Source organism: Salminus brasiliensis, chromosome 2, assembly GCF_030463535.1.
Source record: "Salminus brasiliensis chromosome 2, fSalBra1.hap2, whole genome shotgun sequence".
In the NCBI taxonomy this organism is placed as follows: Eukaryota; Metazoa; Chordata; class Actinopteri; order Characiformes; family Bryconidae; genus Salminus; species Salminus brasiliensis.
The window spans coordinates 5445044-5459466 of NC_132879.1; the positions used below are offsets into that span (position 1 = coordinate 5445044).

General features: G+C 44.7%; 2 protein-coding genes across 2 annotated transcripts in view; one reads left to right on the top strand and one right to left on the bottom strand.

Moving 5' to 3' along the window:
* The window catches only part of LOC140550287 (sodium- and chloride-dependent GABA transporter 2-like), a 37510-nt gene extending 33489 nt beyond the window's left edge, over positions 1–4021 (bottom strand). The window contains exon 1 of the mRNA XM_072674194.1: positions 3960–4021. The gene's annotated coding sequence lies outside the window, so the exon portion shown is untranslated. The remainder of the gene's footprint in view (positions 1–3959) is intronic.
* Positions 4022–7063: 3042 nt separating this feature from the next.
* On the top strand, positions 7064–14422 carry LOC140550290 (protein mono-ADP-ribosyltransferase PARP11-like). Its single transcript, XM_072674201.1, is given in 7 exon segments — positions 7064–7243; positions 7337–7457; positions 7535–7610; positions 7707–7779; positions 9512–9639; positions 10256–10407; positions 11275–14422. Coding segments are annotated over 7 exon segments (1047 nt in total). The 3' UTR covers positions 11592–14422.
* Position 14423: the final 1 nt, after the last annotated feature.

The window sequence follows — 14423 nt, forward strand, 5'->3', positions numbered from 1 at the left end:
ATATGACGGGGTGTTTTAAGATGGGGTGGTATGTGACAGGGTGGTTTGAGACGGGGTGGTATGTGGAGGGGTGGTATTTGACGGGGTGGTTTGAGATGGGGTGGTATATGACGGGGTGGTTTGAGAAGGGGTGGTATATGATGGGGTGGTTTGAGATGGGGTGGCATGTGACAGGGTGGTATATGACGGGGTGGTTTAAGATGGGCGTGGCAGGGTGGCAGGGTGACAGGGTGGTTTGAGACGGGCTGGTATGTGACGGGGTGGTATTTGACGGGGTGGTTTGAGACGACGTGGTTTGAGACGGGGTGATATGTGACGGGGTGGTTTGAGACAGGGTGGTATGTGACGGGGTGGTATTTGACGGGGTGGTTTGAGACGGGGTGGTATGTGACGGGGTGGTTTGAGAAGGGGTGGTATGTGACAGGGTGGTTTGAGATGGGGTGGTATGTGACGGGGTGGTTTGAGATGGGGTGGTATGTGATGGCGTGGTATATGACGGGGTGTTTTAAGATGGGGTGGTATGTGACGGGGTGGCTTAAGATGGGGTGGTATGTGACAGGGTGGTTTGAGACGGGGTGGTATGTGACGGGGTGGTATTTGACGGGGTGGTATTTGACGGGGTGGTTTAAGATGGGGTGGTATATGACGGGGTGGTTTAAGATGGGGTGGTATGTGACGGGGTGGTTTGAGATGGGGTGGTATATGACGGGGTGGTTTGAGAAGGGGTGGTATATGACGGGGTGGTTTGAGATGGGGTGGCATGTGACAGGATGGTATATGACGGGGTGTTTTAAGATGGGGTGGTATGTGACAGGGTGGTTTGAGACGGGGTGGTATGTGACGGGGTGGTATTTGACGGGGTGGTTTGAGACGGGGTGGTTTGAGACGGGTGGTATGTGACGGGGTGGTATATGACGGGGTGGTTTAAGATGGGCGTGGCAGGGTGGCAGGGTGACAGGGTGGTTTGAGACGGGGTGGTATGTGACGGGGTGGTATTTGACGGGGTGGTTTGAGACGGCGTGGTTTGAGACGGGGTGGTATGTGACGGGGTGGTTTGAGACAGGGTGGTATGTGACGGGGTGGTATGTGACGGGGTGGTTTGAGACAGGGTGGTATGTGACGGGGTGGTATGTGACGGGGTGGTATTTGACGGGGTGGTTTGAGACGGGGTGATATGTGACGGGGTGGTTTGAGAAGGGGTGGTATGTGACGGGGTGGTATGTGACGGGGTGGTATTTGACGGGGTGGTTTGAGACGGGGTGATATGTGACGGGGTGGTATGTGACGGGGTGGTGTTTGACGGGGTGGTTTGAGACGGGGTGATATGTGACGGGGTGGTTTGAGAAGGGGTGGTATATGACGGGGTGGTATATGACGGGGTGGTTTAAGATGGGGTGGTATGTGACAGGGTGGTTTGAGACGGGGTGGTATGTGACGGGGTGGTATTTGACGGGGTGGTATATGACGGGGTGGTTTAAGATGGGGTGATATGTGACAGGGTGGTTTGAGACGGGGTGGTATGTGACGGGGTGGTTTGAGAAGGGGTGGTATGTGACGGGGTGGTTTGAGATGGGGTGGTATATGACGGGGTGGTTTGAGATGGGGTGGTATGTGACGGGGTGGTTTATGACGGGGTGGTATGTGACGGGGTGGTTTGAGATGGGGTGGTATGTGACAGGGTGGTTTGAGATGGGGTGGTATGTGACAGGGTGGTACGTGACGGGGTGGTTTGAGATGGGGTGGTACGTGACGAGGTGGTTTGAGATGGGGTGGTATGTGACGGGGTGGTTTGAGATGGGGTGGTATGTGACGGGGTGGTTTGAGACGGGGTGGTATATGACGGGGTGGTTTGAGATGGGGTGGTTTGAGACGGGGTGGTATGTGACGGGGTGGTTTGAGACGGGGTGGTATGTGACAGGGTGGTTTAAGATGGGGTGGTATGTGACAGGGTGGTATGTGACAGGGTGGTTTGAGACGGGGTGGTATGTGACGGGGTGGTTTGAGACGGGGTGATATGTGACGGGTGGTTTGAGACGGGGTGATATGTGACGGGTGGTTTGAGACGGGGTGATATGTGACGGGTGGTTTGAGACGGGGTGGTATGGTTTTTTATAAGCTGTGTGCCAAAGCCTAGGCTGCAGGTGAGGTAGGCTGCATTTCTTAGCCGGATGCATCACAGCAGGTCTTTCTAAAGTGAAGTACCCTTCATATACAGCCTAGAAATGCAGCCTACGTTTGGAGGGATTCAAAGGTCGAGTGACGTATCCTTCCTGGCCCTCGGTTACCCACAGTTCTCGTGAAAGGAAAGAAAAGTGGAAAAGCTGCACCATGAAAATGACGGAAAAGGAAGCTTTGGGAGAAGAGCTTGTTTAGCTCATTATTAACTTAACTCAATAATAATAATATTTCATTTCTGTGAAGAAATGCAAAGATTTTGCACCACAATTGCTAGAGGCGGGACTTTACAGGACAGTACTACCGAGAACCCGCTCTACCTCAGCTGCAGCCTAGGCTTTGGCACGCAGCTCTAGCTCTAAAGGTTTAAAAGTATATATATTTTGTCACTGTCATGTGAAAAACATGTATCTCCAAAATGCTGATTTTACAGAAGAAGGCAAACATGCTCTTAACTCTTTACTCCAAGTAATTTGGAGAATTTCTATTGGTCCATTCATCCAAAAATATAAACACAGTGTAACACAGTGTACAGAGCAACAGGGGTTCAAACCATGGAGAAAACTAAAAACAGACAACATTTGAGATACATGGTTTTCATTGGACGGCAGCGACATGCAAATGTATGTCTTGAAATATATAAATATCATTTATGTAAACATGAACATCCAGATAATGCAGTAAATAAAGTTTGACAGACAAATAAAGACTGGTTTGGTGGTATTTTAGACGCAAACGTCATGTTGGTCAATACAGGCATGTGAAAATGCCAATTTACTATTGATTATTATTCAATTATTCAATTATTATTATTGCTTAAATGTTGATTGACACATTTTTAGACACATCTAATCAAACTAAATGACACGTGGCTCATAGAATGACTGGTTTACATGATTACAGCGATTATGTCAGTGCTGTCAGCAGCATGTTGTAACCCTGTTTGTTCACAGGGTAACTTGGACTTGGGTCTGATCACTCTGTGTACCGTAGAATTGTGTCTGCAAGTGTCCCTGTAATTTGATATGCCCTGTGTATGCTACTGCCACAACACTGTGCCCCTAAAAATCTAATATAATCCCATTTAAATAAATATATAAACAAACAAATAAATAAATAAATAAATAAAAGAGTTGAGTGTAATACAATGGTCATAAATAACTTCCCATGCAGATTCCCTACAAATCACTTATTATTACAATGAATAATACGTTAATTGCAGAGTTTGAAGAGGTGTCAAAAAACATGTCAATCAACATTTAAGCAATAATAATAATTGAATAACTGTATATAATATATATATATATATCACTGCTATGGACAGCATCACTCAGTCACTTTATACAACAGGAATAGACATAAACATACATATTCATATTTACATACATATTTCTCTCTCAGACTATACCTGTCTCACAATGTACATATCAGAGAATTTCTACAGATCCCTCCTGTCTTTGTATATTCTGTATTTTGTGTATATTTTGTATTTATTTAATATAATTTTTATACTTTATTTTAATATGTTTAGTATGTATACAGTTTGTCCTCCTGTAGAGCATCAACCTGAGCCTCAGCTCAAGCATTTCAATGCATAAATGTCCTGACATGTTGTGCAGATGACAAATAAACCTGAAACTTGAACTTGAAACGTAATAATAATAATAATCATAATAATGAGAATAATCATAATACAGCCTTCAGATGTAATTAAAGGTCATTAATAACGACTGCTTGTCTGCAAAATAATGAAGAGCAGGATGGGAAAAAGTGTGCAGACTCACCAGATGTTCCCTCCTTATTCCCTGTAAGTGTGAGAGTGAAGTTGCCTGAGGTCTCAAGGCTCTAGTCGATCTGAGGGTTGCACTGACAGTCTGCCTGGGAGCCTCACTCCGTTCTCCACGCGTATTCCGTCAAGCCCCGCCCCCTTTCACTAGTACTGGCCAGTGGCGCCTATTTGCTTTCCCACCCGTTTTACGCCAAGCCCCACCCCTGGCTCCAGGATTGGCCAGTAGTTCGTCTGAGCATGAACCAGTAGCCAGTCCTAGCTTGGGGGAGGGTCTTGTCTGAATATGGGAGGGGTTACAGTATCTGCGAGGAGGGCGTGTCAGGTCTGTCTCCGATGCTTTGGCAGCTCGCTGGTTTGGAGTATTTCACCTCCTAGAGGGAATTCAGGATTGCAGAGCATTTGAGACAGCCTGACGAAGTTTCAGGTCAAATTTGAGATCATTTAAATATAATTTAGGTGAAGAAGGAAGGGTGGGGATCAGTGGGTTGTGGGTTCGAGACCCGGCTTACTAAGCTGCCACTGTTGGGCCCTGGAGGAAGAGACGGGGACCTGTAGCATGGCTGACCCAGATCTGACCCCAGCAGACCCTAAAATGACCCCATATATCCATATATCCATAAATTTGATATCATTTAAATATAATTTAGGTGAAGAAGGAAGGGTGGGGATCAGTGGGTTGTGGGTTCGAGACCCGGCTTACTAAGCTGCCACTGTTGGGCCCTGGAGGAAGAGACGGGGACCTGTAGCATGGCTGACCCTGATCTGACCCCAGCAGACCCTAAACTGACCCCATATATCCATATATCCATAACAATCAGCCACAACATTATAACCACTAACAGATTAAGGCAATACAATCATAACATTGGTGGTCTGATTACAGTGGCATCTGTCAGGGGGTGGGATCTACATATTAGCCAGTTCCTGAAGGTGATGTGTGGCCAGGCTTAAACATCCGAGCCACTCTGACAAGAATCATCAGTCTTGTGGTGTGGTGTTCCCGCTTTGCAGGGGTCAGTACCCACCAAAAGTGCCCCAAGAATGGAACCACCGGTGCAGCAGCGACAGGGTCATGGGCGCCCGAGGCTCATTGATGTGATCCACTGAGGTCTCACCTCACGACATCCAGGACTTACATACACACACACAGCACCTGCTGCTCATGTTGTGATGGTGCCAGGTACCACAGGACACCTTCAGAGGTGTTGTTGAGAGCTATTTTGGCTATCCACTACATTAGGGGGGTGGTTTTAATGTTATGGCAGACTGGTGTAGATATGATAGACGCCTTGGCTGATTGATATGCATTTATGAAATAGTTAAAAAGGCTTAAATGTATTACACAGCTCAATGTAAACAATATTAGGAGTCGATTATAACTCAAAATAGTACAGAGGAGAAAATGAACAAGCGTAGACTAAAAATAAATCAAAATAAATATATTTACTGATAAAGTAAGTGAGCATTGATGAAGTTTCCTTTTTAGAAACACGATTTTTTTATGTATAAATAGAAATACTGTAGCTATGTGTACTATTGCGTAATGGCGCGTCGCCGTGACGTCAGCGTGACGTACGCGGAAGCCACAGATAAACAATAACAACGAAGCGAAAAGGAAAGAAAAGCTGACATAATTATAATGGGAGTGACGGTTCTAGTAATGGCAGTGAGGATGACCGTGATAGTGACAGCATCTGGCCATTACTGCCTCTAAATTGAGGTGACCGTGTTGGCACTTCAGGACAGATAACAGGCTGAACCAGTCCTGCCAAGGGGCTCGAAAACGCACCGGATAAGGTAATGGTAGTTACTGTAGCGTCCTTCAGTCCACAGCACTGGACAATAATCACCCATCATTGCACTAACAGCAAGCTAAAGGCGACTTTACAGCATCGAGGCTGGCATACAAATCCGAACAGTAAGGGGGTTTAGTCACCCTGCACCCAAATGTGAAGGTTGTAGATGAAGCATGTGCTGCTATTGCTGGTAAACAGCTGAGATCTGAGGTCTTAAGTTTGTAAAGTAGTCACTGTATTATGCAGAGGGTCGGGTTTAGACCCTCAGCCATGGGCTCAAGTGAGAGTGTCTCTCTCCTGATGAGCCCTGATGAGCCCTGATGGTACACAATGACAGTGTAGTTGGCCAAAGTCACATAAACACAGTTATTACTGGGAGGTTTTTATGTATAAAGGGTTGGTTTGAGGGTTCATGTATCGTAGCTGTCGTGCAAACATCTTGTCATATCCCAAAAGGCAAGTAGAGGAGAAGGAATTAGCAAGACAACAACAAAAAAAACTTTCGAAATATTCAATGGAAGTCAGTGTAAAAACTTTGGAGCATTTCTATTTCTATTGGCCCGTTCAACCACTAAAAAAACCCTAAAATAAGAAACCAGGGCTTTATCAGCCAGATGACCTAAAGATCCAGTAGGAACTCAGCTCTGTTCCTATTGGACAGGCTTCACTATGGGCTCGAGTTATCTTAAAAATGTAGAATTTTGCTTATTTCATCTTAGGAGGATCGCATTTTATGAGATTTGCTTTTCATCAGTGTTTTTAGAAATTTAGAACAACTGATTAAGCAAAGTTGATACGTGGTCTAAAGGTTAATGTAGCAGGCTTGGCACCAGAAGGTTGCTTGTTCAAGCCCCTGGACTCTTTCATGAAAACACTACAGTTAGAACTGTGTTAATGTGACTTTGACAATTTTACTGTAAATAGGCCTTGAAGGTTGGCCTGAAGGTTGGCCTGAAGGTTGGCCTGAAGGTTAGAGAAGCGGCCTTGGCATCAGAAGGTCACTGGTTTGAGCCCCTGGACCATGTTAAGGTGGAGGATAAGGGAGTGATGGTACAGTGTTTTCATCTCCCTCTGTATTCACAGCTGAGGTGCCCTTAAGCAAGACACCTAACACACAACTAATCCAGCTCTAAATGTGTGTGTGTGTGTGTGTGTGTGTGTGTGGTCACTGCCATAGATTGGTTAAATGTGGAGGCTAAAGTATGTGCTGCTGTGCAATGGCTATGAAGCATAATGTACTATTGATCCTCCAGATGTTAAACCAGGACCAGCTGTTTTGGAGCTACTGTGGTTAATGATTTCCATGTCTTCTCCATAGATGCATTGCTCTGCAAGTGACAAGTGTCTGCAGCAGCATGTGGAGAACACCATGTTTAGCCCCAAGAGCCCTGAGGAGGAGTCCGGCGAGGAGGAGATGGACACGTCCGAACCCAACTGGCACTGGTTCTACCTGGCCGAGTGTGGAGTGTGGCATATGTTTGAAGTACGAGGTCAATCCTTGGTTAGTTGGGGCAGACACACACTCAGTATCCTTCGTGTGCTCAACGACTATGGTGTGTTTTTATGCCCCCTGCAGATCGATCCCAGCGCAGGATGCTCTGTGACCAGTGATCAGATCGAGCAGAACTACAACAGGAACCAGCATGGCTCCATGGATTTCTACACTCCCAAATATACCTATAGATTAGACTTTTCAGGTGGGAGATCAGACTACACTGTAAGGATGATTTAGCCTGAGAAATACTTACACTGCTTCTGCCCCTTTGTTTTGTAGTTATGAAGCAAATCAACGTCACAACTGGAAAGCAGAGGCCAATCAAAAGGGCTCTGCAGTCTGCTACTGGATTTAGGTAATTTGATTTAGGCAAAGCAAAAGCCTGGGAATAAGGTCTTTTCCATGTACTGTATTCCTTTATTGCTTATGTATTTTTCTTATTTGTGCTCAGATTCATATGCGATAACCTGGCTCTCCCTGTCCCCTGCCACTGGGAACGAGTTAACACAGACGAGCCATATCAGGTACCAAACTATAAAGCTCTGAATCCAGTAAATTCTGCCCATTACATTTCTCAGACTGGTGCTCACCAGTAAATTCAGCCCATTACATTTCTCAGACTGGTGCTCACCAGTAAATTCAGCCCATTACATTTCTCAAACTGGTGCTCACCAGTAAATTTTGCCCATTACATTTCTTATACCGGTGCTCACCAGTAAATTCTGCCCATTACATTTCTCAGACTGGTGCTCACCAGTTAATTCAGCCCATTACATTACTCAAACTGGTGCTCACCAGTAAATTTTGCCCATTACATTTCTTATACTGGTGCTCACCAGTAAATTCTGCCCATTACATTACTCAAACTGGTGCTCACCAGTAAATTCTGCCCATTACATTTCTCAGACTGGTGCTCACCAGTTAATTCAGCCCATTACATTTCTCAAACTGGTGCTCACCAGTAAATTTTGCCCATTACATTTCTTATACTGGTGCTCACCAGTAAATTCTGCCCATTACATTTCTCAGACTGGTGCTCACCAGTTAATTCAGCCCATTACATTACTCAAACTGGTGCTCACCAGTAAATTTTGCCCATTACATTTCTTATACTGGTGCTCACCAGTAAATTCTGCCCATTACATTTCTCAGACTGGTGCTCACCAGTTAATTCAGCCCATTACATTACTCAAACTGGTGCTCACCAGTAAATTTTGCCCATTACATTTCTCAGACTGGTGCTCACCAGTTAATTCAGCCCATTACATTTCTCAGACTGGTGCTCACCAGTTAATTCAGCCCATTACATTACTCAAACTGGTGCTCACCAGTAAATTTTGCCCATTACATTTCTTATACTGGTGCTCACCAGTAAATTCTGCCCATTACATTTCTCAGACTGGTGCTCACCAGTTAATTCAGCCCATTACATTTCTCAAACTGGTGCTCACCAGTAAATTCAGCCCCTTACATTTCTCAGACTGGTGCTCACCAGTAAATTCTGCCCATTACATTTCTCAGACTGGTGCTCACCAGTTAATTCAGCCCATTACATTTCTCAAACTGGTGCTCACCAGTAAATTCAGCCCCTTACATTTCTCAGACTGGTGCTCACCAGTAAATTCAGCCCATTACATTTCTCAAACTGGTGCTCACCAGTAAATTCAGCCCATTACATTTCTCAAACTGGTGCTCAGCAGTAAATTCTGCCCATTACATTTCTCAGACTGGTGCTCACCAGTAAATTCAGTCCGTTACATTTTTCAAACTGGTGCTCACCAGCAAATTCAGCCCAGTACATTTCTCAAACTGGTGCTCACCAGTAAATTCTGCCCATTACATTTCTCAGACTGGTGCTCACCAGTAAATTCAGCCCATTACATTTCTCAAATAATTGGTGTTAATAATACTAGCTATAGGTCACTGCAAGTTCAACATTTCTGATGCTTGATTGTGATTGTTGGAGATGTTGGATTTAGGTTATCTAGCAAGTAAATAAACATAAGATGCAGAATGAACTTCAAATACGTAAGAACACTAGTTAATTGTGTTTAGTGGCTGTTCAGTCTTCCCACATGTCTCTCTTATTGCTGAGAGAAGTGCCTTTAAATAATGGCTCTGCCCCTAACTTGGCTTCATATGATTGAAAACAGGGATCTCTGTCATGTGTATATGTGCCTGTACACTAAGAATTTATGAGTAAGCATCACTGTCTCCACCACGCCTCTAATGTGACCCCTTGTCTTTGTCCATTAGCTCATCCCTCTGTGCAGAGACACGTTCGAGTATAAGGAGGTGGCACGGCTGTATGAGAGAACCATGAGCCAACCAATCAGATCCATCCAGAGAATACAGAACCTGGATCTATGGGAATTCTTCTGCAGGTACACATCTCTGATGTAAAAAATAGTTTAAACTAGTAAAAGAAATGTGAGGCGATGCGATATAAAGTACACTACTGCTCAAATGTTTGTGGACACCCCGTCTAATAACTACATTTAGCTATTTTAAGTTGCTGCAAATGCACACTACGTATACACACACACACACACACACACACAGCTTGTCTAGTCCCTGTTGGGAAGTACTGACAATAGAATAGGACTCTCTGGAGCAGATAAACATGAACCTATTGGTGCCATACCTAATGCCAGGTGTGGGCTAGAGCCCATGCCTGGCATAGCCCAGAGCCTAATGCAATCAAATCTACACAGCAGTGCTCCAAAATCTATTAGTAACCCTTTCCTGAACAGTAAAGACAGTTACTCCAACAAAAGCAGGATAAACTCTTTTTTTTTAAATACCAAATGACAATGAATGAGCAGGTGTCCCAATACTTTTGTCCAGATAGTGTACATTTATTAAAATATTTTTAGATTAATGAACTATTCTGAAACAGTGTGTAACAAATCATATATAATAAATAATTATACATTAATTATGTGTGAGGTCACTTCACTTCCCCTGTTTTCTTTTTTTATTATTTATATTTTGCTAAAGGAAAAAGGCTCAGCTGAGAAAGATAAAGCGTGTTATAGACATCGATGAACGGATGCTGTTTCATGGGACGGGCCACAGTAACATCCAGGCTATATGCACATACAACTTTGACTGGAGGCTTACAGGAAGCCATGGGGACGTTTATGGCAAAGGTCTGTTGTTTTTTTCCTTTTATTCTCATAAAGTACAACTGTTTGTGCACCCCCGTTTAAATCAAACAGTAGAAATACATCAGCTTTGCATATTTTACACCACATTTTCTATTTATTAGCTGAATATAATATATAGAAAAACATATATAACATATACTGTGTGTCATAACTTTTGTACAGTGTATGCTGTATTAACATATTGACAAAATCCTGCCCGTTCATAACCCCCCCTAACAGTAGCAATGCTCCTGACATTTGGAGGGTAAGGGCTTAAGACATGTCAAGTACATGCAAAGTCAACCACCACCTCTTTTTGAGCTGCTGCCAATTTGGCCAGTGTGGCATTTCGCCGGGTCCCCAGCTCCACCGCACCAGCTAACAGACGCCTGTGCTGGCCAACATCACTTAAGAGTAATTAGGGCAATTTGGAATTCCAATTAGGCCAATTACCCAGTCCCTGTTTATCAGTAGCAGTGCCTCCAACCCAAAGGGTCAAGACTAGCACACATCTCCCCGACACATGTGAAGGCAGGCATCGCCTCTTTTCGACGCCTGTGCTGACCAACTTCACACTAGGAGTGATGTGGGGAGGAAGCGCCATTATCCCACTCCTGATAGAGCAACGCCAATTGGCCAATTGTGCTCAATGGGACTCCGGTTGCTGATGGCAATAAATGAATGTGATTAATTTAGCACTGCCACGCGTGCACCAAAATGATGTCTGGTCAGTGGGGGTCCTGTGATAATGCTTTCCACTGATGGACAGGGCAGACGTTTACCTATATGGTAGGTGTTTCTGATAAAATGGCCTGGGCGACAAGCCACACTCAGTGTATCTGATATTGAAAGTTCTCTGTTTCTCCACAGGAAGCTATTTCGCTCGTGATGCCAAGTACTCCAGCAAGTTCTGCCACTCGACCAGCAAGCATAACTTCACTCTGCAGAGACACGGCCTGGCTCCGCCCATCTTCCAGAGCGAGCCGCCCTACAAGTGCATGTTCCTGGCGCGGGTGCTGGTGGGGGAGTACACAGTGGGACATCCTCACTTCTGCCGGCCGCCATCCAAAGACTTGAGCATCGCCAACTTCTTTGACAGCTGTGTGGACGACATGGTCAACCCCAAGATCTTTGTGATCTTTGACAGCAACCAGATTTACCCGGAGTACCTTATCGAATTTTACTGACGTCAAAGGAGACGGACAAGACCGTTAGTTTCCTAGTCTTAATCAATGACGGCAGTTGGTCGGTGGTTCCATTAAACGTGCTGAACTACTCGGATGCCGTGTGGAGTCCTGACCTGAACAGCCATGCCTTTCCTATGAAACAGTGCCAAAGTGAAGGCGTGTACCGCGGACGTGGCGCGTGCCTTTGACGAAAGGGCATAATCAGACAACGGACTGCACAGTCGCTCAGACTTGCCTAGTGTGTCCTAGTACGTCCAGTTCACGTGTACGAAGCTCCTGTCCATTCGCTCTATGTATTCGTCCCATCCGCACAAACGTTTTTTTTTAAGTATTTATTTATTTATTTATATTAATTTATTTATTTCATTTATCTACCTCACTGCAATTCTACCTCATGCCAAGTAGTCCCACAGATCACAAGAGTAGCTAAGGTTCCCCATCATTTCACAAGTGATTTCAGTAGGAATTCCACCATCCCACGTCCGCGTCCTACGCTAGTCAACAGCAGCAAGTCCTTTAGTAACTACTGTACTTGACTCACCATGTGCTTTACTGTAGGTGGTTTCTAGCATCAAACGGTTGGACTAGCCCGGCGCTGCCGGGAGCGGGTTAGAAAACAAGAGTCCGAGTTTCTTCAACCAAAATAGAAAACTTCTGTTAATGGCCAGTGACCGTTCTTTTAAAACGCAGTTCCGAACCCAAAACCACATTACACATATCAGCATGCACTCCCACAAATGTTAATACTGTGTATAATGATTTACACTGTATGGTCTGTAAATATCTATATGTGTGTATATTAGAGAAATCTATTGTCTGACTGTGCGTGGGGGGTTAATTTCAGATGGCGTGTCTGTGTGCCCACTGGAAAACAGTAGAGCATTGAACTGACTTGACTTAAATGTGTACATCATTTCCATTTGAGTAATATCAATAGTTACAACAACTATTACTATTGAGTAAGTAAACTGAAGTGAAACTTCAGCAAATATCTCAAAAATGTCAACTTTTGACTTTCAAAGGAAGTCAGTAGCCGTTTTTCACGTATGAGCTTCGGAAAATGTTCGGAAAACCAGGTCCGGACATTGGTGATGTTATGAAATAACAAATATTTAAGAGGAAGATCATGTCTGAAGTCCCTCCTCCTAAGCAAACGTCCTATAAATACCATCTCTACCTTGTTCACATGTCTTTGACAAGTCTCCCACAACCCTCTACCACCCCGTCACTTTTACCCCCCATCATCTCCCTCATTCCTGGCTCCACTTACTAGAGTGCAGGGACTGGCTCCTACCATAAACAGAAGCCGCCTGACCTCCAGCCCAAAGTCCTCGGAGTCCTCTATCCTCTTTACTAGCAAATCCGGAGTTAACCATTCACACGTGTTGTACAGCCGGGGATTTTCAGTGTGCGATGAGTTCTCACTGCAGGAAATGTTCTGCGTGGTTTAAGCAAGAGTGGGCACCTGTTTAGCCCACGATATGACGCAAACGGTACACTGCAGAGATAGCAGTGTTTTGTTTACAGGACACAAAGATGTTGAACGAGGCGATGGACTCCTCCATAATGATGTCATCAACACACTCACTTTAAATTCTTCGGAAAAGGATCTGCTCTATTCACATATGGGCTCACTCAGGCATTTCCCAGGTTTTGTACTAGGGGCTGGCAGGAAAAGGACGGATAACGATTTCCCGTACAAATGTTCCAGACATTTGCATTGACAAATGCAGCTTCTTTAGGGCTAAGATTGACTCTTTTCTATTGGTCCATTCATCATTAAATGTTGACACAATGTAAATGTTAACATATATCAGCCTGGAAACAGTTTTCTAAGAGTTTAGAGCATCAGTGAGAGCCATTGAGAACCTTAGGAGAATTGATGAATCCTTCCCAGAGTGGTTGTCCTGCCAGCATTTCCCCAAAGAACTCTACAGTGGGTTCAGGAGAATATCCAGCAAACTCTCGAAGCAACTGCCAAACATGATGGTGGTAGCATGACGTGACGAAAAGCAGGCTCCGAAAAGTGGCTCAGTGGTGGAATGCGCTTGTACTGTAACCCAGGGGTCGTGAGTTTGAATCCCGAGCCATGCCACTTTGCCATCAGTGCCAGGAGTCCTAGAGAGCATAATTAGCTGTGCATTAACACAGGCATCTCTTAGCTGGTGCGGTGGAGCCTCCAAAGTGTATCGGCTGCCCAGTGATGCTGTTTAAAAAAAAAAGGGGGTATTGTCTGACTTCGCATTAACCAAAGATAACGTGTTAAGTCCTTACCCTCCTTGTGTTGGAAATGCTACGAACAGGTGGGGAGCCATGACCTCGTAGTGTTGGGAGAGCTATGAACGGGCTGGTTAACTGGCAGTACCAAATTGGGAGGAAAAGGGGGGGGGGATTATAATATGCAAATTATAATTAAAATAATCAATTTTCTGTGACAGCGACGATATGTTATTCACATGGAAATGATCTACTACGTTTGACTGAAGGAAGGTCAATGCAATCTTTCAGTGCAATAAAAGTGCAGTGTATTTTTCCATATAAAGAGAGAGAGACATCTATAACAAAGATGGCTCACTGTGTACCTGCTGTAAGTGTCTTAAGTCAGAGTCTAGGGAAATGTGTGTTGACTCCAGTACTCCAGCAGATGTCAAGAGGCGGGGACACCACCCCCTTACGCAAGCATAATGATGTCAGAATAGGAGTGCCAGTTTTGTCTCCACCCTCTCCACTTGTGGCACGTCAAACCTGTACCACCTTTAGCAGAGCAGTGAGATGACATCTTCAGTGAGGTCCTATTTTGTAAAGTAAACATTACTGTTACTTAACTTTCAT